Genomic DNA, 24426 nt, shown 5'->3' on the forward strand with positions numbered 1-24426 from the left:
ACACAAACCCCCCCCCCCCCCCCCAAGTTCTTCTTTAATACTTCTTTAAAGTGAATCTGCAGGCACCAAAAAAAGTTGTACAGCAGACATCTCCAGATGCCACTGAATCACCGTAGAACTTTATTGATGTATTGAAGTTCAGTGTGCAGTGCGCTTATAAAAGTATTGCACATCATACTTCTTTTTTTTTTTTACACCACGTGGTGATGTGAACTGTGCAAATTGCCTTGTCTTGCATTCGGGCTACGCAGGAAAAAAACAGCCAGCACCGCCCGAAGGCATATAGTGTGAACGGACTCCGAGTGTCCCATAATGTGCAAGTATGTTGCGCATACCTTATGGCAAACCCCACCCACTGTAAAGTTCTGCTTCAAGGCCCACATATTTGCTTTAACACATTAATAGTTTTACATAACACTCAAAAAGGAACAGTTCATATACAGGGAGTACTGCAGTAGCTTTTCTGTATCGTCATTTGTGGCTATTGAGTAGACAGGATCAAAGACTTGCCCTATAACGTTTAATAGATAGAAATACTGTAAATTAACAGTGTACAATAAAATGTTATATAGAAACTTAAAGAAAAACAGTAAAAGAATCTATATAAAAATAATAAAATATGGCATCCCATAAGAATGGGGAGACCATCAACTCAGCATTTAAAAGAATTACAGTAATTAAGAAACCGCCACTTTAGTGACACCATCGTTTTTGCAAGTCAAAAGATATTAAACATGGCCTGTCAACAACAGATGCAAGCAGGCAAAACACAAGGGTTTTCTAATCACTTTTCACTACAGGAAGATTAGAAGATCCTGTTTTATGTTTTATGCAAATTGCAGGGGTCCTATGATTCAACAATACTTTGTTAATTCTCTTTAAATGCAACCAAATTCCCTGCTTAGTGAACACAAAGAAAAAAAATGATCAAGCCTCCAGCCTTGGGGACATCCAACGCCACAGCTTTGTAAGTTTAGTATTTGTCAAACTTCTCTGTATCAAGAATATATCAGCCCTAACACCAGCAACAGAAATCACTTTTTCTATTGCAAGCAATGTGCCCGACTCTGATACAGACCTCCTCTGACACTACCAAGTAGATGATCTGAATATCAAGTGAAAGAAGGTCCCCGCAGCACAAGGGCACAGACCTACGCAATGAATATACTGTAGCAAGCACTTGATTAATATAAACATTGTGAACGTTCATATGCATTCGATCTTTGTTGTGAATGGCTACTACTGCAGCTGTCAAAGTGAACAGACTAAAATACCTTCTAACTTGTGATTACGGTCATAAGATAAAGTCATAAGATAAAACAAAGCAGTGTTCTAATGATACTGCTCTATCTTACCAGCATGTCTTCTGCTAGTGCGGGCTGCCATACAATTATTTTTAAAGAACGATGAACGCTACTAATAAATATCTTTATTCTATCTGCTTTCCCTTAGGACCAAAGAGCAACCTTTAATCCCGACTCAGCTAATATACAAATGAGCTACACAGATAATGAAGGACCTGATCCCTTTTCTGCATAGAAACAAGCACTTCTGATGCTCACAAGTGTCCATTACTTATTAGGAATTAAAGGCAAAGTTCACCTTTTGGACCATTTCTCATGTTACACCCAGTTTTAGGGCTTGTTCACAGTGTGGCAGTGCGTTGCAATGCCATGGTGTCATTTGGCAATATAGTCACCCAGGACTCTCAGCCAGGGGGGGCTGAGCAGTTCCAGAAAGTGCAAACATTACGTCTTATACGACGAGTATAGCCCAAAACCTATATTTTTACACAAAAAGTGGGGGGTCGTCTTATACGCCCAGCCGTCTTATACGTCGGCAAATACGGTACTGGGAAAGAGCTGGCTTTGCAGATCTTCCCAGGTTTTCCGGATTTGGCTTGGGTTCCTGGAACTGGGAGATTTCAAAGAGCATTGGGAGGGATGGAATCTCCAATTCTGGGTTGGGACATTAGTAGTGACCAGCACCGAGTGGTTGTGCACCTGTGCACAGCCATTATGAAGAGAATGCTGGCTAATGTTCAGGGCTAATGTTCAGGGCTCCGTGTGCAGGTGAACATACGACTGACTGTCTGGAGGAACAGACAGTGGCCTGAGGTCTGAGGCCGGAGCAGCGGTGCTGCAAATGTAAAGCCAGGAGGCTGGATGGGCAGGTGCTGCCAAGAGACGCTAAAGAACCCCTGCGAGGGTGATTTTGTGAACTTTCGTTTAATAAAAGTGGGCAAGGAAGCCCTTAACCCCTTCATGACTGAGCTAGTTTTCAGGTTCAGCAATCACTATGACAGCTTGATAAATTAACTTTTTTATTTTATTTTTGGCTATTAGGCTGATCCAAACTTAGGAACAGCTAATAATAACCTTAGAGACTGATCCTGACTTTAGTCAGATTCAGATCTCACTAAAAGCTCTTTGATCGTGCCTAGACGATCAGAAATGATACATTTCACTGAAAAGATACATTTTATCCTTTCAGTGAAATGTATCCAAACATCGGGCTCTCGAGCTGTCAAAACAAATAGCAGAGAGGTGAGGTGAGTCACTGCTGCCTCTCTGCTATTTTGAGCTGTCAAATACGGGATCGCAAATTGCGGTCCTCTATTTGCATGTAACGGCTTCATTCTTTCATTAATGAAAGGAAGAAGCTTTTACAAAAAGCTTAATTATTTCATTAATTAATGCCTCAATACTGAGACATTAATGAATGACTGTTAAATGCTGAGAATCAGCAAATACCGGCATTACAAAGCCTGATATAACTCGTCACGTACAGTGTACGTGGCCAGTCATATAGGCACAAAGTGACAAGACGTACACTGTACGTCTCCCGTCACGAAGGGGTTAAAGTGACATTAAACCCACTGTAATGTGTGCCTTACTGTAATCCATGGTAGTTTCCCTTCTCTTTGCTGCTCTTCCTTTTAAATCTGTATCTGTTCTCATGCTGGGCAGAACTTCTGTTTTGCAGCAGACTGCCTTGTCTCTGGAATGGCTACATGGTGTCTGTGTGTAGGTTTGCAACCTGAGCCAGCACTACAGGAAGAGGCAGTCAGCTGCAAAGGGAAGTTCTCCCCCAGCATGAGAAGACATGAGGATTTAAAAGGAAAAGCAGCAAAGAGAAGGGAAACAACCACGGATTACAGTAAGGCACACATTACAGTATTGGTTTATGTTCAAAAATCTGAGGGTTTAATGTCACTTTAAGTGAAGATTTAAGCGAGTGGATGCATCCTTAATGTGTACTGTTTGGAGCTAATCCCCACAACAGCAAATCCGCACCAGATCTGCATGATTTCTGCACATGCAGTGGTGTTTTGCAGTGGTTTTTTTTTTCCATTTAGCCAAAAATGGGCTTTCAGTGCGTTCCAGGGCATTTGCTTGCATTTTTTATATGTTTGCATACGTTTTGGTGCGTTCCAGAGCAGAAAAAATAGGGCTTGCTGCAGTTTTTCCACATGCTCTGGAACTGAACGCTGTGGTGTGAACTAGAGCCCAAAATACCATTAGAATACATTGGATGCATTTTTGATGCGTTCTGTAACTGCTCTACATCTGCTCCGCACCTTGGGTGAACAAGTCCTTAGGATGTAACATAAAACATGGTCACATCGATGTGTGCCCCACTTACCTGAATTGTGGGGTTCTTCTCCTTAGAAGCTGCTGTTGTATTCTGAATCTGGAATGTCAATCCTTTCTTCAGAATCAGCCACTGCAGCAGATGGACCCAATGAAATAAAAGTGCGGGGACATTTGTAGTCCATTCATTCTCATTCCCATCCCTGTTACCGAGTGTCCATACCAAGGTACAGACATGAACAGGAAGAAGAGGCTGTAGGAGCCAGAGCATTGCACCTGCGATCAACTTTTCGCAGTTGCAATACTTTACTGGCTCCAATGCAAAATTAATGACACATGTTTTTTTTCCTTTTATGAAACAGACTGTATTTATTGTTTTTTCTCAAAATGTGGACTTTGCCTTTAAGTCCTATATGATTGCCTTAAAGAACTCCAGGGAAAATATTAACAACCCTTGTAGTAGGGCTACCTCCACACTAAAAGGGTTAACTGGTCCTTTTGGTCTAGGGACTAAAATAAAAAAATATATACTCATCCATACCTCGGAGCCAGCCAGCTGTCACAGCACTCCCTCCTGCCTCTTTACTCCTGCAGCTATGGTATGTCCCTCAGCATCCTCATGTCCAAAACACAGAGTATTGGATGTGATGACTTCAGAATCCTTAGACTGTTGAAGCGTAGGGGGAAAGACACTGGAAGGGCTGGTCTAAAAACAAGCCAGCTCTGAGGTTCAGGCGAGTATAACTTTTCTATTTTAGTCCCTAGACGAAAATAAGTAGTTCACCCTTGCAGTGCGGGAGTAGCCCCACTGCAAGGGTTAATATTTTCCCTGGAGTTCTGCTTTAAGAAATGTTTAAAGCTAAACTAAAGGCAAGCAGCTGTAAAGACAACTGAAATTCATATACAGGGCTTCTTTACTTGCCAAAAGATTTCTAATTCTGTTGATCTAAAGCCGGCTATACACCTTACAATTATCTGCAGATTTTCTGTGGTCAGATGGAAAAGGTGCAACAGATTCCTCCATCCATCTGTGGATGGAGTAATCTCCACCTGGGCCAATCTGTTGCACTTTTTCCATCTGACCACAGAAAATCTGCAGATAATTGTAAGGTGTATGGGCACCTTTAGGCACATCTACCTACAGCACAGTCAGATACTCAACTGCCAGCACAATTAAGACAATTACACACCCCCAGCCTGCAAATGAATAATGAAGCAGCAGCAGCACACTGGTGAGTTCATCCCCCTGTTTAGTTTTCCATCAAACCATTGATGGAAAAACTTGGTCATTCATTATATTCAGGTAGGCAGCTGACCTCATTTTTTTTGGACACGTTGCTGAACCTAGACCTATTATGCAATACAAAGGTCTGACCTATTTCCTTAGCTAAATGCAGGTGGTGACTTTTTTTTTGGGACAGGCAGTGTACATTTTTGCGCTTAGCTATTTACTAGTTACCTGGAAGCATAAAATAAAACAAAATACAAAAAAGGCTTTAAAAAAAATATATCTGAAATTGGCCCATAAAAAGGAAAATCCATAGAATGAACGAACATCATGTACTGCATCAGAGACACATGGGTACTTAGGATGAAGATTTGTGGTCTGTGTTAGCATTTTCAACATAAGTATAGTCGTCTGGTAAACGCATCCCTCCTACCATTTAGATTGATTGCTTACTGTTTTTACACAGAAACATTAATACTTGCCAAGTTCCGCTGAACAAGACTTTCTATTAAAGCTGATAGATCTTAGAAACTTTTATGCTCAGAAGCTGTTAATAGCGTTGAAAAATAGAGAGGAAGATGAAATCTGAAGACAACATCAATACACAAATTAATGAAATGGTCCGCAAATCAATTACATAAAACGTCAATGTTCTTGCTGATCATTCGCTCAGATGCTCACAGGCAGATAAGTGAAATCACATAACATGCTGTTTGAAATAGTTCAACTAAGTTTGTAAGTAAATCACCTAACAGAAGAAAAACAGATCTCACTAGTGTGCATTGTTACCTATTCTTCCAAATGCATCTAGGGCTGATTGGACAAGTTTCTCTCCGGCCTCCACTGAGTCTGAAAGGAAAAAAAAGGGAAATGAAAGCTGTAAAAAGTAATAAAAGATTATAGGAATAAACCTTCCACCCAGCTTGTGGCTTTTTATCTAGTCATTTTCATGCAATTGCATATTATTACACTTAAAGTGCTAAAACACATTTAAAGGAAATCCGTACCAAGAAAATATGGAGACTATAGAGACAAGGGATCCCGTGTCAAGGATTAATTACCCAAGCTACAACGTACTATGATGCCCACCTCAACATTAAGATAAACAAAAATAAATGTGCCAAGCTGAAAAAACTAAAATTAATAAACGTGGTGTCTATCCTCCAAATGCTAACCAAAAACCCCAGAGGTTCAACACCACCCTAAGTGGTAGTGCTCAAACTATATATATGTATATATACATATGTGTATACAAGTGTTCAAAAACCACTAAGCATTGATGTACTTACAATCAGGAAGTCGAGTCATTACGTGTCGCCCAGCTTCCTGATTGGCTAGGAAGCCGGCTTCATTTGTTGCTAGGCAGCCTGGCTTCCTAACCACTCAGGGAGGCGGATCATAACCCACCACCCGGCTTCCTGATTGGGAAAAAAGTCAGCTCCATGCTCCCTTGGCATTGCCGGTCAGAGGGAGATCTGCCTCTTACTGGAAGTTCCGGTATCGCAGGCAAGTATCGGAGCATTTGGGTGAGTACTCGCCCAAATACACGCTATCGCCACCAATACTAGTATCGGTGCATCCCTAATATTAAGTATGAGATATGTATAATGAGACAGGAATATGATATTCTGTTGCTCTATTGATTTCTATATTTATATTTTCACATAATCTTGATATTTTATTTTTCTGTACATTGTTAAATGTTTTTTAGACTATTGCATAATGTATTCTATTATCGTAGATTGTATTATTAATTCTGGATTTTATGATATTTATTATACTGATTAGAATAGGGTTGCTGGTTTAGGCTCAGTTTAAGTGAGTGATCCCCACGGGGATCGGTGTTGGATTTGGACACTGCAGGAGAACTGTGTGTGTTTTTTACTAAAGTACAGAGAAACTGACACTATTGAAGTAGAAGCACTACTGACACTGTGATTTATGAACTGGAAGTGATTTGGATATTACTTCATTGCAATACACAAAACAAAGGAGTGATATTCGTAATAATTCATCACTTGAACTATTTATTCGATATGCTATGCACTGATGTGGATGCACGACATGTTTTTGAGCATTGGATGGTGTTTATTGCTGTGAGTACATCAATGCTTAGTGTAGTTTTTGAACGTGTGTGTGTGTGTGTGTGTATATATATATATATATCATGCTTAACCACTCCAGTACCAAACTTCACCAACTGCTGTCCCCCTGAAGGCACTGCTTAATGTAATGGTACTGTACTGTGTACCAGTAAATGGTACTGTACTTTACCGCCCTGTCCACTGTCTGATGTCCCCACTGTTGCACCGCTGGTACCACTGTCCCTGATGGCAAAAAAAGCCGGCGCTGTAGAAAGCATGCTGCGGCGGCGGAGGGAGCAAAGCCGCATTAGCCGATACTTCCTCTATAGCGCCAATTACCGTGACAGGCGGAGTGATACCAGATAACTTTGGATTGTTGTACATGAATAACTTTAGATTGTTGTACATTTTGTTGCACATTAAACAAAAAAAAAACACATCCCCTGAAATCAGCAACGATACTTTGGTATGTTGTGCTATTCAGACGTTGTTCCACACGAATTAAAGGGCCCAAATCATGCCAGGAAAACATGTCCCAAACCATAACACTGCCCCCACCAGCTTGAAGGGTTGTACTCATGCATGTGGGGTGCATGCTTTCATGCCGTTTCCGACAAATTCTCACTCTGCCATCTGCATGATGCAACTGGAAACGTGATTCATCAGACCACATGACTTTTTTCCAATGCTTAACTGTCCAATCCTTGTGTTCCTGTGCGAATTGGAGACGTTTTATCTTGTTAACTGCAGACAGCAAAGGTGTTCGAACAGGCCTTCGGCTTCCATATCCCATACGATGCAGTGTACGGCGAACAGTGTGTTCAGAGATCATTTGAGAGGATCCCTGATTAAGATCTGCAGTAATTTGATGCACTGTTGCCCATCTGTTGTCTTGTACCAGTCTAGACACCACCTTTATGAATTCTTGTTTTTTCAACTTCCCTATTTGTTATGCTGATCCAATGGCCTCAGTGCTGATTTATAAACGCTCCACATAGGTGAATGCCATTCACACGGCATTCCTGCCACTAGATGGAGCAGAGTAGCTTAGGCAATTCCCATGCTCCTTGGCTTTGTCTAGTGGCGGGAATGCCGTGCATATGGCCAGGCATTCACCCAGGTATACACTGGATGGAAGGTTTATACATCAGCCCCTTAAACCTACAATAGCCATGTAGAGAAACCTGGTTCAATCAAAACTGAAGGAATTGATTAGGTAGCCACTCACAATAAATCTAAAGCAGTCATTGCAAAGAATGTAAAATACGATTGCAATGTGTGTGTAGTGAGCTTTATAAGGAGTTCAGTAATGGCAGCCCTGTATATCTCTGTATACCTTTTCCTAAAGTGTATATAAACCCCAACAATGAACTTCTTTTATTTACTCCTTTTTGACTATTAACTCTTTCGCTGCCAAGCCCTCCGAAACATGTTGCACCTCAGCTGGCCACACAATTTTTGCAATTTTTCCCAATCATTTGATTTTCAACTGCTGCGTTGCTAGCGTTTGTAAAAGTCCCCCAAACCATATATTTTCTGAAAGCGCAGGCCCGGTAGAATAAAAAGATGGTGCTACTAAATTTGTAGGCCCTGCGATAATTGTGCAAATGTTTCTCAAATTAACATTAAACCGATAAAAAAACACAATTCAATTGATAAAGCACTAAAATCAGTATCAGTGCACAAAATAATAATTTTCTAACTAAATCTAAAAAATAAAACTGTATAGAGTTAATAAATAACAAGTAATTTTCAAATTTGAAATTGCGCCTTTTTGCGAAAAGGTAAAAATGTAAATAGGCGACTTATGTTAAATATAGTTTTTGCACTGTGTTGGTGCTTGTATTGTGATAAAATGATACAGGTGTATATTTAATTGCAACCCAAGGTATCACAACGCATGGCAATACGTGACGATGCTTTGCCATGCAAATTGTTTTTTTTTAAAAAGAAAAAAATAATGCACTGTGATGCGTTCAAACAACACACTGCAGCGCATGGCGTAAACCACAATATGGTGCGCATGTATGTTATACGTGTGTGTGTGTGGAGGGGGGTTTATTATTAGTTAATTTTTTTTTACTCATTTTTTTTTATTTTTAATATTTTTACTTTTTTTAACTATTTTTATTTTTGTTGGTTTTTTTTTTTTACTGTTGAGGGGGCTACGGTGAAATATCTTGGGTCTAAACAGAGCCCTGACATTTACCTTTTGAAATAGAAAAAGAAATTGAGGACACAGAGTCCTCAATTTCTTTTTCTGCAGCCTCAGCACTCAATGAATGAAAAGCACTCAGTACAGAGGCTTCCCATTCATTCAGAAACTGTAAAATATTTACTATCATCGGGTTCTGAATGGGGAGAAGCCTCAATAGTGAGTGCTACTCCCCATTCAGAAATTCATGAATGAACAGGAAGTGATGTAAATCACATCCTGTTCATTCATAACTGGGGACACAGTTAGTTAAGTTAAACATACACATACAACAGTTATGTTCCGTTATGTACCATAAAGGGGGCCAACAATTATGGCTGAGCTGACATCTTTTCATATTCAAGCCTGCTGAGATCTGCTTAATCTTTAATGCAACTTGACTAACACTTGATATGTGCACAGCCGATACCAGTTTTGCGAGTACAAGTACTTGCCCAAGTACTTACAAGTATGAGTACTGATACATTTTTGTTTACTGTCATGTGACAGTTTTTCTAAAACAATATCGATATCGCTTCTCGGCCTTTTGGCTAAGATCAAGTGTAGTATCTGTTCTTATCAGTTGTCGGGAACTGAAAGTCCGCTGTCGCCTATGAGGGGTGGATGGACGGACCGGTAGGTTCCTGGCGTAATTGGTAGGGAGCCGGATGAGGTTCCAGGCCCCGGAGTTTTCGACCCTAGTTAATGGGTGGGCTCCACGGGGAGGGATCTCTGAAGGTGAACTATCTCCTGATGGGAATGGATCCGAAACTTGATCAAGGCTAGAGGGTTCGGGGGCGGCAGAAGCCCGTGGTGTTGTGCCCCCTGGGGGTGGCGTCCCAGGGGTGCTCAGGAAGTCACTTGGGTAGGGGACCCCACTTTGACTCACTGATCACTCGGTCACACACCACATTGCTTATTTCTGCACAACGCCTCTTGGACAGGCCTTATGGCTAGTCCGGGGCAATTTTTTTGCACTCGGCCCCTAAGGCCTGTCAGCGTGGTGCACTGGCACTTTATTATTTATGCACTCTATGCACGTTTGCACGATTGGCTTTTTATTAAAAAGCATTGACCCACAGATGCTGAAGGTGCAGGTTTCTTCGGGGCCTATTCCTGATGCTGGGAGGAGATTCTGTGCCTCTTACGGGGTTCTCTATCTCCTCCCACCCAGGAGGGGGGTTTCTCTTCGGGAGATCCCCCCTGCCTAGTACTGTGAGGGACCTGTTTCGGCAGGTCCCCGACGGAAACGGTCCACCGGCCTTCGGGTTGGTGGTCCGACAGTCTCAACCCCTGTCAAGAGCCTTGCGCCCCGGGGGGTCGGGAAAGTAGGTCCCTTCTTTGGAAGGACCTTGCACCCTTGTGCACGTTTTTTGTGTGCTGTGATTTCACGGTTCACTTTTTTTGTTCACAGGGGGAAGTTTGTTTTGATGCATGTCCACGGGCTTCGGAAAAAAAAACAAAAAACAATATCGACTAATGATTTCACGACAGCGGTGGAGCAACAGAGCCAGGTCCCAGTTGCAACCGCTGCAACTCTGGTAGCTCTCATGAAAATGCCAAGTATCGGCACTGATACTCGAAAAGTATCGGTGCATCCCTAAAGGTATATGGTGTACACAAAGTGGACTTGCATACTTTGTAGCTATTGTGAAATATATTTTAATGAAAGTTTTTGTGCCCGGAGTTTAGCTTCAATACAAAGAAAAAGGTGTCCGATTATATGGCATAAAACTAATATTTCTTCTCTGACCGGGTCAAAAAAACATTGTGCTCATGATATATCATAGCCAGACTGGCAGAGCTTATGATATGTTATTTTTTATATCAAGTCATTCTTCACACATATATTAGATCTGTGTGCGAAATATACATTATGAAGAGCATTAGATAGTGGCAGAATATTACCTGCAAGAATTCTTGTATCATTAATCAGATATCCTTAACAGAGTTAATGGCAAAAACAGCAGAGGGCTTGCAGCCATAGCCTCTTACTAAGAGATAATAATGATGATATCAGTCAATTCACCTCCATGGAGAGGATGCAGAGATGTGATTAAAAACTACATATCTTCAGGTAGGGGAGGCATACCAAACGAATGTGAATGCAAATGAAGATTTATTTTGAATGTCACAAGGACATAAATAAAAGAAAAAATTAAAGAAAAAAAAAAGATGGACAGCAAGAAAAAAAAAACATCCAGCTCTTGAAAAGGAAGGTGTAAAGGCTGTCGCCTGAAAAAGATGGGAAAGTCTGATACTTAAGACTCAGCGGGGATCCTAGTGGGCAATTTCAGATTTGGAGGACAGCACTGAGATAGCCATGATTCAGCTCTTCTTGAGGGTCTGACCCATGAGAGCAAGAGCATTATACTACGGTGTCTTTAATGGAAAATAAATCCGCTTCTGTGAAATACAAGCTTTTACTAATCCAAAAAAAAAAGCCAACATCATGTACAACTTGTAGACAAGCTTTAAGAATAGCAATAGAAAAGAGGGGGAAAAAAATCTAAAGCAAGTACATAACACAAGCTGACAAACTCTGATTGTTCTGCAGTGAAAATAATGTTGTACAAACCATTATAGGAAAAGCATTAACCACAGAACAGACACATGTCATTGGTTAGTTTATATATAAAAAAAAAGAAATTGATTTTTAAATGGGAATAAAAAATCCCCTCTTGTAATGGGCTTTTTAAGTAACCTGGAAGGCTCCTAACTTCCCACAAGGCTTCTAGTCAGACTACAAGGTTTCACCAGATGGTGTAGCTGAAATTTGTTTGAAATGTTGCAGTTCTCTCCTATGAAAAGCTGTGCATGTTGGTAATAAATGGGTGAGCTTAGTTCAGATAATAGCTGACACAAAAAGGGTAGAAGAGAAGCAGGACGTGTTGTAATGGCTTTCTGTACTGGAATAGCAAATGTAAGTTTAAAAAATTGCATTTATTATATGGTTTACAAAACATTAGATTTCTTCCTATGCCTGTCACATATGTGTTTTAAAAGCCCAATCAACTACCAGGGCCCCACAAACCAGCAAATGTGCTTTTGTAACATCTCACCTCAACTTGAAAGTCTATCCACTATGATAGGCTAGTGCCCCCAGGTTTCCCTCTACATAGGCACAGACATTCAAATTCCACCAATTCATGTTTGTTCAGCCATGATTCAAAAGACAGAACCTAGATGATGTTGATTACCAGCCAGTATATGTAGCAAACAACTCATAAATCATGGTAAGGTTTAACTGATTAACTGACAGATATTTAACTGTAAAATGCTCCCTTGTATAGACATCAAAAAGTCTTGAGACTGCTGCTGGGCAGCGCCATCTTGAAAGTCAGCAACCGCAGCAGACCCAGAGCAGTGACATTCTGTAGTATTCCCCTTCTTCCCCCAGTAGCTACATAAAACGTTATGTAGAATGGTGAGGGGGCAGGCAAAAGAGCTGGGCCAGCACAGGGAGTAATTAGACCCACCCAGGAGAGGAGAGAACTACGATGTGCAAAGAGGGAGGGGCTGTGCTAGGGAACTGACACAGCTAAACTGATATGGAGTACTCAAATTTTTCAGAACGTTCAAAGGAACACTGCAAGTGAATACAAAAACATTTGTGAAAAGGAAAAACACTGCAAGTTAGCATTTACAATAATTTATATGTTGCTGTGCTATGCTTTTCCTGCATTTTTTAGGTTGTAACATGGCCTTTCAATACGGTTTAATCTTTAAAAAAAACTGCCGGGTCAACTTGCTATAAAAGGCCTTGTTCAGTCACTTTCTATCATGGGATTACAACTATTTCCCAGCTGTGCTCTAGAGTGGTCACCCTGTCACAAGTACCCCTGTTGGAGCAGCCATGCCAAAATACATTACACCAGCATGGTCCACCATTGTCGTTCAGGATCTGGTCCTGAGCAGTGATCTGCAGCCATGCTGGAGCAAATGCATGCAGACAGAAAATGACTGAAAAGAGAACTGGAGGAGACCAAAAGCACTGAGATGCAAAAAGAATGACAAAAAAGTATTTTATGAAAAAAAACACAGCAATTATTTATGGTACACATTGCAGAAAAGCTTTAAATTCACTTTAAAGTGACACACGACTCAGGAGTTAAATCCTAAAATTGCATTCAAGTACCTTAAGGCCCCGTTCACACCTGTGCATTTTGTAGCACGTTCCTACGCTCTGCAAAACGCTCAAACAACGAAATCCCATTATTTCCTATGGGTATGGTTCACACCTGGGCGTATTACAGGCCGTATGAACGCGCTACAAAACACCCTACGCCCAAAGAAGTACAGGAGCTTCTTTGGGGTGTATTTGCCGCTCGTATCCATTGGGATACAGCAAAGTAGCGAAAAACACACGGCACGAAACTCGCAACAAACGCGCATATTCGATACGCCTAGGTGTGAATCCAGCCTAACTGTTAAGAATACTGTATCTTTTTTGTGCATCACTCAGCTGTAGATCCTCAAATCATCTCTGAATTTCTGCTGACACTGTCCTTCCTTCTGGAGGGGGGCTACTTTTGTTCCCCTATGGTTCCTGTGTGTGTTGTAAAGTAGTCACCACTCCAAACTCGCTCCCATGATGCACTACAATCTCACATTTAGTTTATTAATTTGTATTGAGATAATTGTCCATCACAGGAGTGAGCTTGGAGCGGTGGCTACTTTACAACACACACAGGGACCATGGGAAACAAAAGAGCCACCCTCCAGAAGGAGGGACAGTGTTAGCATGAATACAGAGATGATTTGAGGATCTACAGTTGAGCGATACATAATTAAGCAACATTTATATTACTAGTTAGCCCTGGTTCACACCTCAGGCGTCTGGCGTTTTCCTGCTAGGTGTAAACCAGGGCCATTGAAAATCATGGGATTTCTTGTGTTGGGCAGTTAAAAGCGCTTTTCAAACTGCTCAAAAAGGTGTGAACCAGAGCTAAGGGTACTTAAAAGGAGAACTATGAGGTGAGTGCTTTTCACTCACCTCATAGTTCTAGCCGACCTGTGACAATGAGACTGTCACAGGTTGGCTCGGTAGATCGGGAGGTGAGCGAACACATACCGGGTTCGCTCGCCTCTCGATCCTGTCACGGCTCTCTGCCGTGACAGGGGGAGGGGCTGGATTCCCCTCTCCCCGCTCCGATCTGCCAGCGGTGACTGGCGGAACGGACGGGGGCGGGTACAGCTGGCTCTGCCTCTACATAGGCAGAGCCAGCTGTCACTCACGCAGCTGGGCGGATCCCGTCATCTAAGTCGGGATCCGCTCCGGCTGAGGCGTCTCAGTATACCGCGAGCTGTAGCTCGCGGTATACTGAGCTTAGAGCAACGGGAGGACGCTAGTTTGTGTCCTCCCGTTACCCTAAGGAGAACTATGGGGAAAAACACTGACCCCATAGTTCTCCTTTAAATGCATTTTTAAGATTTAACTCCTGAGTTGTGTCACCTTAAAGCCAGAATAAACTTTCAGGTTAAAACATCCAAAAGCATTCTGGGTGCATTAAAACAAAATGTGCGCAAACTCTTACAATTTGTTTTCAATAGAAAGCAACCGCAGCCTAAGTAGAAAAGCCTCCTGCCAGCATGCTGTAGAGAAGGTCCCTTGCTCTCTGTGTGGAAGCAGTGGCAGGAGTGGCCTTTCTGCAAAGATCCGTCAGAGCTAGACATCTCAAATCAGCAGCAAGAATGCTTTGTGGATTGCAAAGCTATTGGTCTCACGGAAAAAGGGGCACATTGTACCCCTGCAAAGAAGCTGCTGCTTCCACTCAGAGAGCAAGTGTCCTTGTCTACAGCATGCTGACAAGGGAGAGACTTTTCTAATTTCTAATGAAAAACAGACTGTGAACACCATAGGGGAAATTCATAAAAACTAGAGCAGACAGAATCTGGAGCAGTTGCCCATGGCAATCAATCAGCTTCTCTCTTTCATTTTCAAAGCTTGACTGAACAAACTTGAGAGAAGCTGATTGGTTGCCATAAGAAAACTGTCTTCTACAGTTTTCAGGAATCCCCCCTCATATACAGTATATTTAATGCACCTGGAATGTATATAGCAGATTTACATTGAAAGTCAAATTGGACTTTAATTAAATAGCAGGGTTACTTTAAATCTGTATATTACTCCAAACGGCCTATAACATGAGCCCAATTTTCTAGAAGTGAAGCCATATACTTGAGGAAGAAGCCTGCTGTAAAGATGACAACCTGTTTATTATAAGGTAATAGCCAATAAAGAGCTTAAAAGGAAAAGGCTGCAGCAAGTACTTGCCGCTATCAAGGATCAAAAGTGTTGACATAGTAAAGATAGTAAATATTGTGAAGGCAAAGCTCTAATGAGTGCTATTCGAGTAGTAATAACACACTGTGCACTGCACTGTTACAAATATATATTCCATTTTTAGAGGGCTAATTTATGCTTTACAACAATTAATTTAGCAGTTCACCCCAAAGCGATGTTTTTCATGTGCTATAATTTGTACATGTGTGAATGTGGAAATGAGTTTGTGGCAGCAAAATGAATTAAAGATGAAATACACATCAGACATGAGGACTGACAGAATCCCATACCATAATTGGCCACCGCTTTTCCTCCTTTTGCCCTAATTTCTTCAACAACCTTCTCTGCTGCTGATGTACTTTTCCCGTCTCCTTTGATGTCGCCTCCCAGATCGTTGACTGTGAAATCAAAACAGCAGATATTATTTTAAGTGGGAATTAATGCAGGTGAAAGAACAAGGTACATACAATAAACTGAAATATTAACATTCAATAGTAATATTTTGTATTTTGTTATGATTGTTTAATGGGGCAGAGCAGTGGTAATGGAGAACAATACATCTAAAGGGGAAAAGAAAATTCTCAATGCTGGTTAAAGTAGTGGCTTTTCTTTTTACATTTTGAATAGAGTGGTTACGGATTACAACTATCTTAAGGTTTCCATTGCAGTCCATGTCCCCAATTAGGGAGTATTTTTCTTATTGTCCCAGTGACAGTCATGACAAAGACAATCACACCAAGTGGCTAAGGTTTAAAACCTTCTTTAATTACGGTCTGTGTTTCTGTTAGGGAGTTGAACTGTATAATATGCAGAGGCAAAGCAAGATAGGCACAAAACGCAGAGCCTCACCTGCCATTAAGTGAAAAAAAAAAAGTAAATTATTTTTACCCAAATCCACCAACGAGTTCAGCCTCCTCTCTCCGACACTGGCAGAAGTGATACAGCGTGCGCATCTTACTATTTAAAGAGGCGCTCGCTGTATCCAGCTATTGACAGGATAAGCAAAATGCACAGCGGGCTTCCTCACTATGCTAATAGCGCAACCTGTCAGAAGCTGTATCCAGCAACTGACAAGTAACGCAAATTATCTTAAACAGGGAGGGGTGGGGTCAATTTATATTGGGGGGAGGGGTACTGGAGTTTAGTCTTGCCTAGGGCAGCACAAAACCAAAATACACCACTGATAGTATGTCCATCCATTTGTGGAACCTTTCTGGACACGCCATTCCAAAACCATGTGCATTAAAGTGTACCTAAACCCCAAAAAATATATACCGCAGGTGATCAGTTCTTAGATGTAATAGCTGCAATAGTTTTCTTTTCCCTGTATTTTCAGGAATTCTGCAAACACCACACTTCCTGCCTCCTCATGTCTACACTAATTTTTCCATTCTGTTTATGGAGGGAGCCAAGGTTGTCACACAGGATGCCTGTGTTCATATTTATTACATGGTAGATTGATGGGACTAGAAGTTTACACATCAAAGATATGGTTCTTTGTGATTTCACAGAAAGTTACATGGACACTGCATTTTTGATCAACTGTATTTTCTGTACTTGCTGAAAAATTTTAATTTTCTGTACTTGCTTAAAAAAGATCTTCAGTCTTCCCCTGAGGAAGGGGTTGGTTACCCCGAAATACATTAGCACTGACCCCCCGTTGGGGTATACAGCGTTCTTGGACCATCGGACTCAGTTATTGATGTGCCTGGTTTCCTTTAGGAATAGTGAGTAGACCCTTTTTACTCTATTTCATCATTTGGTCAATAAACATACTGCACTAGGAGGTGGCGCTTGCTCTGTGTTTTGTTGCCTGTAGTCAAGATTCCAGTGACTCCCTGGTTGAGAGGGCAGCCTCGTGGTTCCTAGCATTGGTGGAGTGAGCACCAGTCCCATTGGTTTGCGCCAGCCTGAATCTTGCCTATTTTCCTGAATAGATTCTAGAGTGTGTCTGTGGGAATTGCTGACCATTTTTAGGCAAGGTAAGGTCAGGTACTAATGCTGGACAAGATGATCTGGCTCACATTTGGTGGTGTTTCATAGCTGTGAAGGGCACTTGAGTTTCTCTAAAGCAAACTCATCACACAATATTTTTACGGACCTGGCTTTGTGTACCTAAACTCAATCACTAGGAGGGTGCCTGCCTACCTTTGACCACATCATTCAAGGATACCCTGGAAGGAACTATAAGAAACAAAAAGCCCTTCACTGAATCAGTACAGCAATGACTTCTTAACCACTTGAAGACCAGGTGTTTACACAACCTTCCTGGCTGGGCCATTTTTCAGTATTCAGCGCTGCAGTATTTTGACATTTATTCTGTCATGCAACACTGTACTGAAATTAATTGCATACCATTTTCTGGGGACAGATAGAGCTTTCTTTTGGTGGTATTAAATCCCCACTGGGTTTTTTTTATTTTTTACTATATAACAAAAAAAGTACCCTAGATTTTGAAGAAAAAAAAAAAGGTGTTATAATACATTACCCAATTTTTTGGTAGAACATAAAAGACGGGGTAACGTCGGGAAAATAGACAACAAACATGTCAAGCCTTAAAATTGTGCGCACCCACGATAATTGCAAAAAACTACCATACCCAAAAATTTACCATAGGTGACGCTTTAAAAGCTTTTATCGTTCATCATTTTAGAGCCCGTTCACATTGAGCGGTTCGCAAATCGCGCGTTTGTCGCGCGATTTGCATTTTGCGCGATATCGCGCAAATGCTTGCATTGCGCAAGCTTGAATCGCGGCTAAATCCGCTCCAAAAAGGGTCCTGGTGTAGCGACACACGACCCGCGACAGCAGGACCCTTTGCCCCATTGAGAAGCATTGGAGAGCGATATCGCGCAGTAAATTGCGGGAATTACCAACGATAAAAAGCTCAATGTGAACGGGGTCTTAGTGTTATCAGTGATTAATGGCCCTAGAATTATTGCTCTCACTACGACGTTTGCGGCGATATGCAACACGTGCGGCGTAATGGATGCAATCGTCATTTTCGCACGTATGCGCACCCCAAGCATGTTTGCATGGGTGTATGTATGGGTGGGGACTTTACAAAAATTTGAGATTGTAGTCCATCACAGGAGCAAGCTTGGAGCCCTCGAGTGGCTACCAACCTGTATGGTAAATTATCACACAAAATGTACACAACCATTTACAGATACAAAACAATGTTAAGAAATGATACATTAACAGGAGACAGATAATACCCATTTTGCTACTTTAGTACCAACTATTGCTCCTCCATATGTTAACTGTACTCCACAGTACATCATTAAAGTTTGGACTGCTTGACCTCTGGTCTACATTACTTTACATTATATACATACGCTTTGTGACATTCCCTAAACACAATTTTATCCACTGAAAGAGGTCATTCTTCTTTGCATCACACTGAAGTAGGGCAATAGGAATGTTCCCTCTGCGGCTGAGAACATTTAAATGATATACAGCATGTGGTAAAAATCAATAACCGGACACAGCACATTTTCCGTCGGACAATCTTCACAAAAGTGGAATTGTAAACTCATCTGTGATATTTCCATACATTACAGTAATATTCTGACTCTGTGAAATGGAACTGGGGCCATCTGGAAGACTTAAAAGCTTAGCTGAAAAAAAACAAAGCATACATCATATATATCTCTTACCAGCCAGAACAGAATGTGGCCTTATACAATCAAGTGCAACATACTTGGGTAAAGGATAACCAGCAACCTACGTGTCAGTGGTGGATATGGATAATGGGAGGGGGTCACTTATAGAACTGCAGCAAACATTTACAGGCATTACCCATTGCAACCAATACGATTTTAGAAAGTGAAATCAAAAACTAAGTTGCAATGGGAGTCATAATCATTACTTTTTACTTAAAAGAAAAAGCAAAACTTGCAATTTAAAGTGTACCTGCATTCACCTCAAATTGCTACAAACTCAAAAGATTCTCAGGGGGCACTAAGGACCAACATACAAATTCCATCCATGCAGCCTTAAAGAAACCCTGCGCCAGACCATTTATTTCAACAGAAATCTTCACTCAATATGTGCATTTCATATATAATATTTTAAGGATGGTATTGTCCTGTAAAAACTTTCCTTATGTAGACAACCCACAGCCCCCAGACTGCTACTGGACACCGCCATCCTAGATGTGATGCAGTCCCAGCAGACACAGAACTGACACTCAATAGTATTCCCCTTTGCTCCTCACCTAGCAGCACAATAAAGGTTATGTAGAGAAGTGAGGAGACGGACGGAGGACCTGAGCCAGCACAGACAATTAGACATTGCCAAAAGAGGAGAGGGCTATAAAGTACAAGAAGGGATGGGTCTATTTTTTTCCATGCTTTTAATTGCAAATTGTTTTAGTTGGCGACAGGGTCGGTTTAAGCTGTGCTTTGCCGAACACTTTACGGCCATGGCATCATTACCGGTCATTAGAAGGGTAAATGAAAATGAGTTAAATGAAGTAGGGTCAAGAACAGCTTCAGTGAGTGGTTATTTGCATATAATTCCTTTGGGGAATATACAAGCCTTACTAGGCGGCTTGCTATGTAGGAAATTTACGGGTACAAAACACAGTCAACCCCGCCCCTTCCCTCCATTCTCACCTAGGTAAGAATGACTTGCAATCTGCTGCTGCAGCCTCCTGGGAAATGCACGTCACACACCCAAGGAGTATTCAGCTAACGCACTGAGGGTAGAAAAGGAAGGACATGGTGGTCCATCATAGGAGGGGCAGGCTGCAAGATCCAGAAGAGACAGTTGGCTCCTGATGACAGAAGAAAAATGGCGGTGCAGGGCTAGGTGTGCGGCAGCAGAGTGGAAGACTACAACACTGAGGGTGCGAGTATTTAGGACAGGAATGTCCAAACTCCGGCCCTCCAGCTGTGGTGAAACTACAAATCCCATGAAGCATTTCTTTCTGGGAGTCATGTCTGTGAGAATCTTGCAAAGCCTCATGGGATTCGTAGTTCCACCACAGCTGGAGGGCCGCAGTTTGGACATCCCTGATTTAGGGTAACCATGTACAAAACTATAAGAAGAGACTTAAAAAAATATACATGGAGGGGAGTTCCTCTATAACATAATCTACTTTACCTGCTGATTATTATGGTTCACCTATGATTTTCAGTCACATGGACATAAAGAATAGACATATTTTGCTTTAAATTTTTGAGGCTTAGCCAAGGCGTGTTCTGTACATTCCCTTCACAATTTTTTTGAATAATGTATTACTAGGTGGGATATGTCCCTGATTGCTAACAACCACTGTCCCAGTGATAGCACTAAAACTCAATAACCCCAGCAGGTGATTGTCATTTGACAAAACAATATTACAAAAACATTTGACAAAAAAAAAAAAAATCAATATCCCTATGCCTCCTACTGTAAAGGGCAGAGAGAGAAGGACCACATCACTGTGTGCAAACATTTTGTAGCCGACCTATTCCAATTGCAAAAGGGACACAATACCCCTGACCATGAATGGGTAAAATAAACATAGGCTTATAAAAAAACTACTGTTAAGAAAGGAAGGTGATGCCAACACAGACCAATCAGATTTCAGCTGTTTGATTTTCACGTGTTCATGAACCAAACCTCACTTTAGATTTGAACTGACATTTTTAATGTGCTACTCTCTGCATTAAAATGAAGTTTGTTCTCTTTCCATTTCTTTTATTGTTCAGTAGATGTCAAAAACACCCATTGGATTGGTTGCCTGGAGGATAGTTTCCAAATGCTCATCTAGACATTTGATTTGATCTTTGGCCTCCTTTGGAAGCCGTAGTTATTTTTGGCAAGGTTTAAACCAGCATTGGGCTATATTGGAAGATATCTGCAACCCTGGCCTTTACCATCTACTGTGGATGTCATAACTGAAAAACTTGAGACTATTCGGTCTGATCCAGGGATGACTACTTGTACTCCAATTCGGCAATACACAAGCCTTGCTCCGATACACTGATGCAGAGAAGTGCTTGTGTACGTGTATATACTAGAAATGTTCCTTTTCAAAAACTACCGCAATTTCCTACCATTACACCAACTTAAACCAGTGCCAGCAGTACTGCAAGATTGGCACTTGTTGACTTTCTTCACGGGAGGAGTTTGCTTCCACATTCACTTACCTACACAAGTTCCCACAGTTCCTCACGTGAAGCGGCAAGCCCACCAGATTGCTCTGTCAGGTGCCAAGTAGGGAAATGGTGGAAATCCAAGATTGATTTACTCAACACTGTACATATTTTCACTAGGCTGCTTGTCCAAGGAATGGCGTACGCACACCTTTAATACACTCTGATCACATTTATTAATGGAATATGCACAATTACAATACTAAAACGCAGATGGTTAGAAAAGCATATGTATATGTGACGCATACATGATGCATTCACAATGTTGAAAAAACACTTATACATGAGTGGTCCTCTTGTCAGGGCCCGGCTTTGGATGTGTATGGTGGATCACAGCTGCGGTTCCAACTGGGTGTTTAGTGCGGTTGTCAGGCTAAAATCCCCGGCGGCTCTCTCAATCATAAACGGAGAGTTGGGGATTTAGTCATCATGGACCGCTAACAGTAATCGGTAAACACAGGCGAATTAGTTTGAAGAATATTAAATCATATTCCTGATCTTGGCAATCCTATCTGGAATAGTGGTATAAGCGGAGGATACAGTCTCTATGACAGATAACAGCAGCAATCCCCTTCACACAGCATATATGGCATTTGTATTGCAAAGAAGAGAGGTCATACCCAAAGTCTCCACCAGAGGGCAGCGTATATGAGCTGAGACACTTGCAGAGTAGATATATCAGATACTTGCGGTTTGGTGGTATGAGCGATCAGCTGCATGCAAGAGGAGTCCAGTGGAGGCTGGCTGCTGGGGAGCTGTAAGGATCCGTGAGGAGAGGTTCGAGGCAGGTTGGTGAGGTTCCTGGGGTGTTTGGGCTATGATCCCAATCATCGAACACCCCACAGCATCTCTGGCAGGTTTAAATAGCCCGAGGCCGTGACGTCACGCGGCCGTGGGCTACTTCCGCGTTCCAGCTTGGAACGCACAGTAGCTTCCGTCAAGGGGGAGGAGGCGTGCGGCGGTCACCGTGGCCGATGCGCCCCAGCCTGGAACGCAGTCGGGAGGAGCAAGGAACCCGGGGAACATTACATCCTCCAGGGTAGCACACACTTGTATCATGTAGTCACACAAAACCACAATGAATAAGCTCCATGAAAATGTAGTAATGGTGCATAAGGTGTACAACAAATCATATCTATGCATTCAGTAGTTTTGTGTCATGTTATAAAGTAAGGACCATTCTGCTCTTTATTATGATCATACGATTATTCAAATATTCATGTACAGCTTTAGAGAATGTGCCACATCACTTCCATCTAAACAGCCTGAGGATGATCTCAGTACAGTGAGATGCTCAGTCAGCACGACTACGTAAAGTTTGGTGGGATTCAAGTGGAATTAATTCTCTCAAGAGAGTCCATAACAGAAAAAAAAAAATAGAAGCAGCAATTACCAGACTGTGTGAGCCAAAAAAACACATGTGCAGTCAACATTATTCTAAGCTGAGGAGGCATTTATACCAAAGATTAACTATTCTTTCCTTGTTCTTTCACAATGTGAGGCCACATCCAATGTTTAATGTTAACAGAGACATTCCAATGGAAACAAGTGCCTAATATGCCAAAAAAGTTGGGGAAACTATTAATTTTAACAAATAAGGTTACATATGTTTATAGTAAATAGCAAACAGTAGATGAACTCAATGGAAATGATTCCTCTTATAGCAGCTTGTAAAAATACTGCAAAATGTCTTACACTTCTCTAAATTGGGCAAATGTTGGGCAGGTTATAGTTATCATAGTAGAACGCCATGTTCTTTAGTAAAGGCAGAGCTATTTCTAAACAGAACATAATTTTTGCTCTTAGTTCCCAAACTAGCTGCAGTCATGTAAATAGCTGCTCTCTTTGAGAGAAGTACTATTATTTGTCATTCCTGATCATATGATACCCATCATTAGCTAATAAAGGTGGTCACAGTGAATGTTCGTAATTTGTAACAGTGATAATCTTTCCCTCTAGTTGTGCTGTACATACTTCTACCTGAGATAAGCAATGTGAAAGGCAAATAAAAACCATTAGAAAAAAACAAGAAAAGTTATAAAAAGAATAAAAAAAGATATAGGATATAAGGATGCAATTGGCTTAAACCCTGATCACTGTTACATGTCCATGGATGGGTCTACGACTTTCAAGCAAAGAGAGCAGAGTGAAGGGAAGGCAAGAATAAGCACCACGTGGGCTTATATAATTGTGCCACTTTGCCCTGCATAGGCAAAGCATAGGTTCATTTTAGTGTCAGTATACACAAAATAGATTATTTCAGTGTCTTCTAGATCAGTGGTTCTCAACCTGTGTAACCTCAGGTCCCACATTTGTCCTCGTTCATTAAGTCATGACCCAAGTCACACCTCATTAGAAAGCAAGGCATTGCGGTACTGCGCATTCCGGTGCAGGCGATCTAACTGTGGGTGGGAGATGCGTTTGGGGTGCCATTCAAATGAATGGCAATGCAACACACCTCCCACACCAGAATTTGCGGTAGGTGCAATTTTGCGTGGTACAGTGAGTTAATCGTACGGGACTGTGCGATTAACGTACTGTATTAGTGTGAACAGGCCTTTAAAAACACTGACAGACATAATCTCACAAACATATCCCACCCCACCTCAAGCGGACATCGGGCAGCATATTTTGAATGGCTACCTGGCAGGAGAACTGACAGTGCTTCGCTAGGGGGAGGCTGAGCAACCTCTCACCTAGGAAAGTAGAAGGTATGCGGTGACCCATTGAACATGGGGTTGCAACCCACTTTTGGGTCACAACCCACCAGCTGAGAACCAAGGCTCTAGATGATAATATAAGATCTCTCAGGAACTCTATTGGTGAGATTTTTGTGCTCGAGGTCTGCTTTGGCCTATACAAGGAATCCTCAGTACCGTCGTAATTTTTATATAA

General features: G+C 41.6%; 1 protein-coding gene across 2 annotated transcripts in view; it reads right to left on the reverse strand.

Annotated features, from left to right (window-relative positions):
- Positions 1-24426, reverse strand: part of HSD17B4 (hydroxysteroid 17-beta dehydrogenase 4) — a 242148-nt gene that overhangs the window by 172980 nt on the left and 44742 nt on the right. For both annotated transcript variants that reach the window (XM_018557309.1, XM_018557310.1), the window contains exons 3-4: positions 15676-15783; positions 5611-5670 (exon numbers count right to left, since the gene is read on the reverse strand). In XM_018557309.1, coding sequence (XP_018412811.1) covers positions 5611-5670; positions 15676-15783 — 168 coding nt within the window. The remainder of the gene's footprint in view (positions 1-5610; positions 5671-15675; positions 15784-24426) is intronic.

This window comes from Nanorana parkeri, unplaced genomic scaffold (assembly GCF_000935625.1).
Source record: "Nanorana parkeri isolate BGI_ZX_2015 unplaced genomic scaffold, ASM93562v1 scaffold279, whole genome shotgun sequence".
Classification (NCBI taxonomy): Eukaryota; Metazoa; Chordata; class Amphibia; order Anura; family Dicroglossidae; genus Nanorana; species Nanorana parkeri.